The following is a 12,062-nucleotide window of genomic DNA, read 5'->3' as shown; positions in this document are numbered from 1 at the left end:
AACATATTACCTTACAGTTCTGGAGACCAGAGTGTGAAATAGGACTTAATAAGCTAAAAACAACATGTTGACAGAGCTGTGTTCCCATCAGAGGCTCCAGGGGAGAGCAAGTTCCCTTGTCTTTTTCCTGCTGTCTTCTGGAGGCTGCCCACATGCCTTGGCTGGCAGCCCTCTTCTATCTTCAAGTCTTTGTCCCGTCACTCTGACCTGACTCTCCTGTACACTTACAAACCTTCTTGATTGCACTGGGCCCACGCAGACAGTCCAGGATAATCTTATCATTTTAAGGTCAACTGATTAGCAACTATAATTCTGTCTGCAAGCTTAATTACCCTTTGTGAATATAACATATTCACAGCTTCTAGGGATTAGGACATGGACATCTTTGGGAGACCATTATTGTGTCTACCACAGGTACCAAGAATCTGAAGGTGGGAACAGAGACCCTCCCAATAACCCTCTAAGGAGTTTAGGTCTGTGTCCGAGAAGCAGAGGCGGGCAGTGGTGAAGTCAGGCCAGGGAGGCCAGCTGGCAGACTGCAGTGGCGAGGTCTGTGCAAGGACTGACTGTGGGGGAAGGTGTGTTACAGGCCCCAGGCAGGGGTGAGGGGCTGCTGCTGCGCCAGCATCTCAGAAGGACAAGGACAGAGAGCCTCTGTATGAGCCACCACAGCCCTGGCTTCCCAAGTGGGGCCCGTGGACAGCTGAAAGGCCTGGGCCTGGAAGTCCTAAGTGTTTGCAAAGAGGCCTCTCCCCAGCTGTGGGCGCTGCTATCCCCTGTACAACAACTCGGGTGGGGGGCGTTGCCTTGGCAGGTTCCTCAGCCTTACCTGAACTGGGGACCTGGGATTAGGATCCATGCCCTGTCTCAGGAGGCAGAGGGTGGGTGCACAGACAACCAGGCCTTTCCCTCAGGCTCAGGACACTCCCTCTACTCTCCTCAGCCCACCCAAACACACCCCCTCAGGCCCAGAAGTTTGTGCAGTCACTCTCAACACCCAGATTCCAGAGTTTCTGGAAATTCAGCAACCATTGCCCCCACTCCCCAGCTTTGCCTACCACAACTGTGTGAATTAGGCAGAATGTGATGTGTGTGTGTGTCTATCCCTGTGTGTCTGTCCTGAGAATTTGTCTGTCCCCATTTCTGTGTCTGTGTCTGACTGTGTTTTAATATCTCTAATCTCAGATTGTACTTGTTTGTTTTATAATTTAAAAAATAACTTTTTTTCCTTTTCCTGCTGGTGCTTAGACCGTTTCTAACTTTTCACTATTACAAGTGCCCCAGATGAATGCACCTGTGTGGGGGACACAGGAATGAGGATTGTAGGTCTGTCTCCAACTGCATCTGCCTTTTCAAGGGTCATGTCCCAGAGGAATGAGGACCTGGCAAAGCACAATGACCCTTTTCTACTCCTTGGAACAAGTAGTTTCCTTTAAGGAAGGTACTTTTCCGGAAAACATGTTATTTCAAGGCCTCTTGATTCCAGAATCCAGCCCATCCCAAAGAGAAACACCACCCACCCTGGTTTCAGAGCCAAAGAATGTGGAGAAGAGAGGAGGGGGCCTCCCCCCGCTCCTGACAGCTGGCTTTCGAGGATCTCACACTCTCAGACGTCCTCTAAACAAGGCATGATGGGGTTCTCATTTCCTCTGTGCAACCAGGGAAACTGAGGCCCAGCAAGTTAGTGGTAGAGGCAGGGCTACGAGTAGCCATTTCCACCTCACCCAGTGGGGCTGGGGTGGAACAGAGCAGGGTCTCCCTGCCCTTTGCCCCGGGGTGGAGCTGACAGAGAAGCCCAAAGAGGTGAAGGGGAAGCAAGACCCATCGCAGGAGAGGCACAGTCTGTATGTCTGCAAAGGTACAAAGCCTTTGGGAGGCCTCAACAGGGCTGGCTCAGGACTGAGGTCTGGGAACCCAGTTCTAGCCCTCAACTGATGGTTAATCTTGGGGAGAGGCTCCTGGGCTGCTCATTAGAACTACAGATGGCAAAGACCCCTTTCTTTTTCAAAGCCAGAGATGCAGGTGGGGGCAGGTGTCAGCAAGTCTTTTGCTCAGGTGAACCTGGGCAATCAGAACCCCTTCCTTCTAAAGATATCGGATGGGTTCTGCTGAGAGTTTGCTTGGCGTAGACACCATCTACAGAGAACAATGACAGTTTAGCTTTGTTCCTGCAGATTGGGCATTGGCCCGAAGCAGCTCACAGTGTGGTGGCTCGGTTCCTTCGTCTCTAAAATGGAGATTATTGGGCTGCTGTGAGCACTGACGAGGTGATATATAGAAAGGATATCACCTGGAGCACAGCAAGCGTCCAACAGAAACTAGCAATGGTAGCAGAATGAATGGAGGGCATGCTAGATTTGGAAACCGGGAGGACTGGGTTCAAGTGTGGCTCTGCCCCCGATTTCCAGGGTGACCTTGAGCCACTGCTTCCCTCGCTGCCACCAGATAAACACTCCTGGTTTTGCTAGTATCTTGCTGCTGCCACCTCCCTCCCTTGGGGATAGAAGGGAGAGGCCACTCTTTCACAGAGAAGGGCTCCTGCCGGCCTGTTGCTGGGCCCCTCCCTCTCCTTACACAATGGGCAGTACTGGGAAGAGTGGCAGGGGCACCTCGGGCCAACACACACCACAACATACACACACACACTCATGCCACACACACACACACACACACACATACTACAACATACACACACACACTCATGCCCCCCCCACACCACAACGTACACACACACAGTCATACCACACCACAACATACACATGCACTCATGCCACACACACACCACACACACACACACAACATACACACACTCATGCCACACACACACACATACCACAACACACACACACACACTCATACCACACCACAACATACACATGCACTCATGCCACACACACACACACATACCACAACATACACACACACCACAACATACACACACACACACACACACTCATGCCACACACATACACACTATGGGGCTGCTCACTTTGCTCCACTCAAACTGTTCTCACCAAGGTCACTGTCAAACCATTGTTGCAAAATCCAGGGACCTCTTCTCTGTGCTCTCCTCTGCCAGCGCCCCTGCTGCGTTCAGTGCGCCCGCCCTCGCAGACCACTCTCTCCCCCACAGTGTTGCCAGATAAAATGCAGGATCCTCAGTTAAACCTGAATTTCAGATAGGCAATGAATAACGTTTTAGTGTAGATATGTCCCAAATACTGCATGGGACATATTTATACTAAAAGTTGTTTGTTGTCTGTCTGAAATTCCAATTGAACTGGATGCCCTGTATTTTTATTTGCTAAATCTGGCAACCCCGATCCCCCGATTCTCTGCCCCATGCACTCCCACCTTCCTGTCCCTTCTCTAGTGGCTCCTTCCCAGCCCCTCCCTTTGTCCACCTGCTCCAAGTGCTGGCCTTGACCACCTTCTCTGCTCAAACTCCCTGCTCCCAGGGAACAGCTCTTCCCGCCCCCTCGGATCCAAACCGAGCCTCGGCGTTCACTCTTGGGGGACACGGCCTGCAGCAGTTCCCTTTCCTCAGTCTTCAGGGCCTCCCTGTAGCCAGCTCCCCTCCACGCGCATCTGTGAAGGCCCTGCTGGGCTCTGGTGTCCAGAGTGACCAGGACACAGTCCCAGGAGCTCCTGTTGTAACCAAGGTTTTCAGTTAGAACGGATTCCCTGTTTACACTGCTCATTCTTCCAGTACAAATCCATATCCAACCTCTCGTTTTGTTGCTTCCCATCTGCGTCTGGTGCAGAAGTCACAACTTGTGTGCCTAAGGGGGGTTTTCAGGATCGCTGCAGTCAACACCCTTCAAACCACACTCTTTAAATATGGCGTGGCATTTATCCCATGGTCACGGGGAGAACGGATTTTCTACGAATAAGGGAGAACTGATTTCTATGAATAAAAACTGAATATCTCTTTATTTGTGGTGAAAACAAGAGCTTCATTACATGCTCTGAATGTAACACAACATTTTAACTTTTTTGGAATTATGTTACAGTTCATGATTTTTCTATCATTCCTGAGTGAGGGAAGTCACTCACAAGCTCTAAGAATAGAAGCCACCTGTTACAACACAGCAATAAAGTCTCATTCGAAATAGTTTAAAAGTCTTCTTTCTGGCTTTCCTGTTAATAAAACATCTTGTACTTTCTGTGACTCTTATTTTCTGTTTCCTTTTGTGGTTTTGCAAACAAGATTTGGAAAGATCCATAAAAGGATATACATTTTTGATTATAAAATAAATCATGTGTTCCCAAGAAGCAGTTCTCTGGTTTCAGAATTTCAAGGCTGATTTCAAGCAACCGGCCAGGGGCAGACCTCAGGGTTGGGCTCTGTGCAATGTGCAAAAATACCCAATCAGCGGAGCAGATAAGAAGTGATTTCTGAAAATGTCCTCTTTAGGACACTGCTTCCTCTGGTGGCAATGGAACCAGTTTCATTGGCACACTGTTGACAATCAATTCCAGTGGATGTTTCCATGCCCAGTGCCTGAGCAGAGCTGGCCCGCCATGCAATCCAACTCTGTGTCTGTTCACTCACTCCTCAGACTCCTCCTAAGCCCCATCCTGTGGGTAGGGCCCAGCTGAGCTCTCAGGGCTGACCCCCACCTGGTCCCGACCAGGGATCCCCCAGGCTGCAGGGTACAGCAAACCAGTGTGGGTGGAGAGATAAGAAGTTCTCAGGATACAGGAGTGGAAGGACAGGGAGACGGGCCTCGGCAGGGTCAGACGCCAGAGCAGGTTTGCTGGGGGGTGGGCGAGTCTGACCCAAGAGCAGAGCAAATCTTGAGGGACTGTTAGGCCTCACATGAAGGTCCAGAAGTCCCGGGCACTCGGTGCTGGCTGGGCATGGCGACTGGGCCCCGTGAAGAGAGAAGCCTCCTGGCGAAACGTGGCCACTGTGAAGCTATGGCCAGGGCCCCCCTGAGGATTCTGGGTCTTCGAGTCACAGCTGAAGCAGCAGAGGATGCAGGTGATTGCCACAGTGACCACAAACAGCACCCCCACCATCCCAATCACTGCCATTTCCATGGCGTTCCTGTGTGGCAGCTGATCCGCTGAGCAGCCTTGGGTGGTCTCAGAGCCTTAGCTCCCCATCCGAAATAGGGGGCTGTTGGGGATCTCAGGTGCCCTGTGCTCTTCTGACCACTCTCCCTTGGTCGTCTGAGAAGATGCTGGCCTGAGGCCCTGGGTCGCACTCGCCCAAGGCAATCAGATGCCCCCACGTGGCCCTACTGCCTGGATCTCAGATGATCTCCATATAATTTCTAAGCCTCAGACCAGGCCTCCAAGAGCTGAGGTCAACTCCACTGGCAGTTCCCAGAAGAAGTGGCATCCTGGAGCATGTGAGCACAAGACTCGCTGGACACAGTAGGGTGGGGAGGAGGGGGCAGAAGACATTGTTCAGAGGGAGCCTGGCCAGCCCTGACCCACTGGTGACACCTACGTATTTCAAGAGCAAGCAATTGTACACTCAGGCAAAGGACAAAACACTCCCCTCCTGTGGGTCCAGGAGGAGCCCGTCTCCTCCCCTGGAAGGACCTTGGGCCAGTCCTTGAGTCACCCTGTCTGCTGCCTGTGCTGGGAGCAGGGACACAGGTGGGAAGGAGTGCCAGCTCTGGGCAAGGTGGGGGACAGTCACAGGTCACCGCAGTTGCCAGGAGACCTTGGCAGGGGCTGGGGGCAGGAGCACGTTGCATTTGGCCTCCTTTTCTGCATGGGGTTGGGAGAGTACATTTAGATAGGGCAGGGCATGCTCCAGCCCAGGGAATCCCAGCTCCTTCAGTGACATACAAAGCGATCCCTCCACCCCTGAGGTCTCAGGAAAAACCCTCTTCTGTGCCATTCTCACCCAGCCCTCTTTGCTGCCTGCTCAAGCCCACTGCTCACACTCAGGTTCTGTGACGACTTACCCTGGGCTCTCCGAAGGCCAACCCTGGCTGCACATGGCTGCACTTGGCGCTGTGGCCTCCTGGCCAGTTTGCCGCCCCAGGGGCCATGACGCTCCTCCCTGGGGCTGCAGCCTTGGTCCTCCTGGGGAGTTGGCTTCAAGATGTCTGAGCACTTCCTGAATCCCTTCCTCCAATTGTGAGTGAGGACCCAGGACCCGCACAGCTGCCGCCCCTCTTAGTGACAGCACTTACCCCGCCCCCACACACACACCCTCTGCCATTCTCGCCCTGCCCCCTGCCGGGGGGTCAGGAAAATAAGCCAGGCCCAGGCTGCTGAGTCTGTCTGCAAAGAGGGACTCCATCCTGGCCCTCACACCCAACATTTCCTGAGACCCCCACCACTTCCAGAAAGGAGACTGGGTTATTAACCCCGCTTTACCCATATTCTGAGAAAATGGAGTAATGAGAAACAATTCCAGATACCCAGCACAGCCAGGCATTATCTCACATTCCAGGCAACCCTGTGTAGTGACAGTGTCTCCATCTTACAGATGAAGATGCTGATAGACCCAGAGGTTAATGACTTGCCTGTGGCCCATTGCTTATCAGCAGTGGTAACTAGAACACCAGCTGGCCCAGGAGGAACGCCCGCCCTCCACTCAGCTCAGTGCTCTTTCCAGGTACCGCATGACCACAGAGCCATCACTCGATTGATTCTACGGTTTGACTGATCACGGTGTAAAGGCCCAGAAAGGGCAGGGGGCTGGCCCAAGGTCACAAAGCCTGAATTCTTTTCAATTTCTCCAAGGTCCAGGGGAACTTTCTTTACTACCAGCATTAGGAATTGCCTACATACAAAATGGGACAGTCTCTTTACAGATAACATGATGCCCTGTCACGTGCTCACTCTGGACCTTTACTAAGACGATTGTGCGGTCTGGGCTCTGGGCTCCTCCTCCACATGGAACACGCTGTGACAGGCAGCCAGACACTTTGGATTATTTGTAGTAATTGAACAACCAGAAGCAGAAGCAGAGAGAAACAAACATGATGAACCAGTCCGTGGTGCTTGTGGTTTCAACTGAATTACCAACATCGGCTAGGTATTTGGGTGATAGAGGGCACCGGGGCACTGTGTTTCAAGCTTGATTATTTGTTCCTATGACTTCCGTTTGCCTGCTCTTTGTGGGTACGTGTCGCTCTAGGCCACCTGCAGTAGGCATGAGTGGCTCAGCATTTTTAAACTAAAATAAATAGCAGTGCTCAGCCCTGTTATCTTCTGCCTTGTGTGAGTATAGGTTTCCTTTTCCACTTCCAAGATTTGGTGGAAACCTCTTACCCTTCTTTGATTCATCTGTAAAATCAGCGTGGAGATGCTTCAGAAAGGGGCAGGGCTGGAGGTGGGCAGACTGGAAGGCGGTGGCAGGAATCCAAGCTGGGGATGCGGCTGGGCCAGAGCAGAGCGTGGGGAATGGGGAAAATTAACAACACATGGCGACCCATGGCCCACCCCTGAAGTCCAGTGTGGCTGTCAGTGTGAATTTGCCTTCCTCTCCCCATCCCAAGCCCTCACATAGAATCCACTGGGAAACAGACAGGAAAGAGGACGTTCTGTTCCAGTGAGTCATCAGGCCCCTGGCTTTCCGGCCTGTTCTCAAGCCCCTCCCCACTGCCTTGCCTGGCCCAAAGCCCCCCACCCCCTTCCTACCCCCGTTCACAGGCACAGCTGAAGGCCTTAGAATGAGATTTCCTTCCTGGCTGTGGATTCCACCAGCTGTTCCTAGAGCATTTGGGAACATGCTTCAGGGCTTTAGCAAGAGGGAGTCTGGTATCCATCCCATTTTAGGGAAGAAGAAACTGAGACCCAGAGGAGTCAAACAGTCTCCTAAGGCTACCCAGCTCCCCAATACCACATCTTCCAGTTTAAAGAACCCCACCCTATCCCTCCCACCCCCACCACCTCTCACAGGCACCAGCAGAGCAGGCTGGCTGGATACTTAAGGCTTGGATAAGAAACCCTGACCCAGTTACCAAGGAAATACTAAACTCAATGCAACCCATGAGGTGGGGAAACCTATACTGGTACAAGGCAGAAGATAGCAAGGCTGAGCATTTTCCATGGGTCCCAGAGCTCAGTCTGCTTGGACCTGGTCCAGAAAGAATACTAGAGGTAGAGCCCTGGGGGGGCAGTCTAGCCAGCCTCAACCCTCCTCTCAAGGCCCTGGACTGTTCCCCAGAGGGCTAGAGCTCCGCTGGTGCACAGAGGGCCCTCTCTGGGCAGGGCTTCCTGCAAACCCTCCCTGAGAGCTCAGCAGAGCCCACTCACTGCTCCCTCTCCACAGCTAGTGCCTGCGTTCCAGGCGTCAGAGAGGCAGACACAGGCCTGGCAGCTCCCTTCCTCCCACTGTGTTGCAATCAAGAGCCTCTTCACAATAGCCTCTTTATGGTTTTTATTTTCTTGCAGTAATGCACCAACAAATTGACTGTGCGGCCCCATACTGCCTTCTCCAAACCCAGGGGCATTCTTAGAGTCCATCCCAGCTACCTCCTGCCAGAGGCCTGCAGCTGCCTCATGAGGAAGTCAGAAGGTGAGACTTTACATCCGCCTGTGTGCTGGCTCTGTCCAGACGCCCTTGTCACTTCTAGGGCCACTGGGAGTTACAGTCAAATGGTGGGGTGTCCAGCCCCAAAGGACCACCCTGGCTCTCAACCCCCAAACCCTCCAGTGTCCACAGGGCCATGCCAGGTGTTCCTCAGTCCTCCGAATGCACAGTACACTGCAGTATAGTATGCAAATGAGCCCGAGCAGGACCCAGGTCACAGTCCCCTCATTCACTCCAGAGATGCATCCCTCTACACGAAAACATCAGGGTCCACTGGTCCACAGGCATCAGCGGTGGCCTCGGTGGGCCTGGTGGAGGGGGTGGTGGTGGCGGTGGTGATGGGGGCCCACACTGGGCATGTGAGACACATGGCCAGGATGATGGTGGTGGTGAAAGGGTCTTCCATGGCCCCGGCCCCGGCCCCGGCCCCGGAAGAACCAAGGCTGGGCCAAACGGACTCGGTTTCCCCTTGCAGTCGGATGGTTCCTCTCCACATCCTGGGGCTGCCGTCTGTGGAAAAGGCAGGTGGCCAGCAGCAGCAGCAGCAGCAGGATGGCCACAGCGATGCCTGCAATCCAGCCCACGAGGGTCGTGCTCCCCAGGACGCCGTGCATCTGGGAGCTGGACAGGCCCTCTCTGGCCGGCAGCTCCTTGCCGCTTCCTCCCCGTCAGCAGCCTCTGCTCAGCCCTCACAGCCACAGATCACTCAGCTCCTGCGGGCTGGAGAGCAGCCAGGGAATGTGGGCGAAGCCTGTTTGGACTGTTTAGACTGGAGCTGTGGCCAAGGACAAGGCCAGGCAGACATTAACTCCAGAGAGGCTGGCAGGGAGGCCGGGTGGACAGTGGAGATGTCAGGCAGGATTGAGGGAAGAGCCCTGAGTCCAGAGGTAAGAGGTCAGGGCCCGCCCCACCTTGCCACCTGGCCGAGTGAACAGGCTTACCACGACCCGTCTCTGGGCTTTAGTTTCTCTTGTAGAGACAGTATAGTACAGACATTATGAACATGGGCTTTGGAGCCACACAACTCACTACCTCTGTGGCAGTGCACAAGTCACTTAACCTCTCTGTGCCTCAGTTTCCTCATCTGTAAAATGGCTAATCATAGCACCTACTTCATATTGTTTTCTGAGGATTAAAGGAATTAAGATATAAAAAGCGTGTTGCCGTTGATATTACGGCACTGAAGTTTGGACCAGAGTACTTGGGAGACATTGTCATCTGAATGGTTTTGATCACCCATCCTGTAGCCCACAAAGTCCTCCAGGGCTAAAAGTCAGGTTCTGCCAAATGAATTATCCTGAGCTCAGTGGGCTTTGGGAGCTCAGTGAGGCACCACAGGCAGATTTTCATCATCCAGGGAGGTCCTTGGTCCCACTGGGTCTGGAAGGCAAGAGGGTCTGGGTGTCAGCCTGAGGTGAAAGGGAGGCAGGAAGGAGGCACTGAGCTCAGAGAGGACAGCCCCCGGTCCCAGCCCCCTGGTTCCCAGTTCGACGGTCTCAACTGACCATGAATGGCAGGCTCCTTGCTCTGCCCCACCCTCTCTGCCCAGCAGCCATGGATGCCGTTCCTGCCTGGTAGAGAATTCACAGGGCAGGCAGGGTCTGAGCAGTCCCCGACTCTCCTCTTCCTCATAGTCCCTAATCCCTTCTATCCATCATAGACAAGCACTTGCCCCATCCAGCTCACAGGCCTCAGGGACAGGTGCTCACTCTCTCTCGCTGGCAGCCCTTTCTGCTGTGGGCTTGTTGGACTGTTCTTGAAGCTCTTCCTCACACACAGCAGGGTCTCCCACAGCCCCAGCTCTGCATCTGGGTCCCCAGGGGGCCTCCAGGCTCCTCCTGGGCTTGTGCTCATCTCACTGCCACCTGGAGGAATGTTTACAGAAGCAGCAAGGCTGGCTGAGCTCTGGCAGCATCTCCATCCTGTGACCTTGGGCAAACCCCTTCCCCTGACCCAGCCTGTTTCATCCTCTGTAAAAGTCCCAGGGCCAAAGGTGACCTTCAGGGACCCTTCCTTCTCCGACTTCAATCCCAGCTGAGTTCTCTCAGGGAGGCCTCAAACCCTTGTGAAAATCCTCACTGGATGAAAAGGCTAAGCATTCCCTTCAACCAAATTGGGCTCAGGAGACAGCACATCTAATGAATCCTGAGGCTTCTTTGGCTCCCAGCAGAAGCCACTTGAACTTTTAATGATGCTGGAGTAAGAACTCCTCCTGCAGACTTCTGGGGCCCTGGGAGCCCAGCTGCCTTCCCCTAGGGGGAAGGTACGGGAGGAAGTCTGCTGTAAGGGGCTTCTTTGGCTCCCAGCAGAAGCCACTTGAACTTTTAATGATGCTGGAGTAAGAACTCCACCTGCAGACTTCTGGGCCCTGGGAGCCCAGCTGCCTTCCCCTAGGGGGAAGGTACGGGAGGAAGTCTGCTGTAAGGAGGAAGACAAGGGAGTCAAACAGGAAACTTTATTCTTCAGAACTCCAAGGAGATTCCAGCTCCACACCAGCCGCTGGAGTAGGGGCAGGGCCCTCCAACCCATGGACTTGAAAAACTTCAGACAGTGCAAAAGGCCCTTGGAAGCACACAGACCCAGCCTCACTGAGAGACGGGGAAACTGAGGCCAGAGAAGGGAAGGAACTTGCCTAAATTCCCCAGCTTTATGGGCTATTCTGTCAGCAGGTAGGCAAAAGACACTATGCCTGCGTGAGGAGTCTGATCAGAGCAAGAGTCTAAGGTAGCTGGGAACTTCCACAGAGATAACAGGAAGACGATGTGTCGATGTGGAAGAGCCTGCGGGGCAAGTGGCTACGTCTAGGGATTCCCTGCCTCAGAAAAGCCGTCCCATGGCCTTGTGGTTGTATTTCTCCCACAGGGTTGCATCTTCTGCTCCCTCCACAGGCAGCCTTCCTAGCTGAGGTACCGGAGTTCCGGAGCACACGGTTGGCGGGTAAGTCTTTTGAAGCTCATGTCATTTAGTTAATGACCATGCTTTCCAGGGTGCACAGACTCATGCACATGATTGCAGGCGTGTGTACACTTGTAAACTAACACTGCTCTGTGGGCAAACTCATGCACCAATAATTGTGTGCCCACACACTCACATACATATGCCCAAGTACATACGAATTCCAGACAGGTTCACAAACTTGTGCTTGTCTAGCTGCAGGTGGCTCTTGCTCGTCCAGCAATAGCAACCACGTTGTTTTCACTAGTTGGTGGCACCACCTAGAGGTGACACTGTAAATAAACCAGTTCTGTATTCTGAACTGTCCAAAGTTATAGTATCCTGATTTTTGTTTATAGATCGTAATTTGAGCCCATGTATTTAATTCCTCTCCATCCCAAACTCCCACTGAAATGGCCAAAGAATTAAAACTGGGAAGATACTATTTAGTGCTGGAGATCAGTAAAGAGTCACATTACTGGCCCAGAGACTGTAAGGAATTTCTACAAGATATAGTGCAAATGGAACCAGGTTGATTTGGTCCAGTATTGACTAAGGAAGGGCATTCCTGGGAAGCAGTGAAAAGTATGCCCCAGAAGAACCTCCCTGAAGCTCTTCA

At 53.1% G+C, this 12,062-nt stretch overlaps 1 protein-coding gene and 1 long non-coding RNA gene across 2 annotated transcripts; both read right to left on the bottom strand.

Annotated features, from left to right (window-relative positions):
* Positions 1–3,904: 3,904 nt before the first annotated feature.
* LOC103594566 lies at positions 3,905–6,013 on the bottom strand. The gene is made up of 2 exons (XR_550865.1): positions 5,928–6,013; positions 3,905–5,376 (listed from the first exon to the last, which is right to left on the bottom strand). It is a non-coding gene; the product is annotated as an uncharacterized LOC103594566 (long non-coding RNA).
* Positions 6,014–8,341: 2,328 nt separating this feature from the next.
* Positions 8,342–9,302, bottom strand: HRCT1 (histidine rich carboxyl terminus 1). The gene has a single exon (XM_008577800.1). The coding sequence runs from the start codon at positions 9,121–9,123 to the stop codon at positions 8,797–8,799; it is 327 nt and encodes a 108-aa protein (XP_008576022.1). The 5' UTR covers positions 9,124–9,302; the 3' UTR covers positions 8,342–8,796.
* Positions 9,303–12,062: the final 2,760 nt, after the last annotated feature.

This window comes from Galeopterus variegatus, unplaced genomic scaffold, assembly GCF_000696425.1.
Source record: "Galeopterus variegatus unplaced genomic scaffold, G_variegatus-3.0.2 Scaffold1578, whole genome shotgun sequence".
Classification (NCBI taxonomy): Eukaryota; Metazoa; Chordata; class Mammalia; order Dermoptera; family Cynocephalidae; genus Galeopterus; species Galeopterus variegatus.
Note: the sequence above shows the minus strand (reverse complement) of the source record. Positions and strands in the feature narration are given on the sequence as shown.

Excerpts from the sequence above, each read along its gene's own strand:
- HRCT1 (XM_008577800.1), bottom strand. The coding sequence starts at position 9,123 with ATGCACGGCGTCCTGGGGAGCACGACCCTCGTGGGCTGGATTGCAGGC.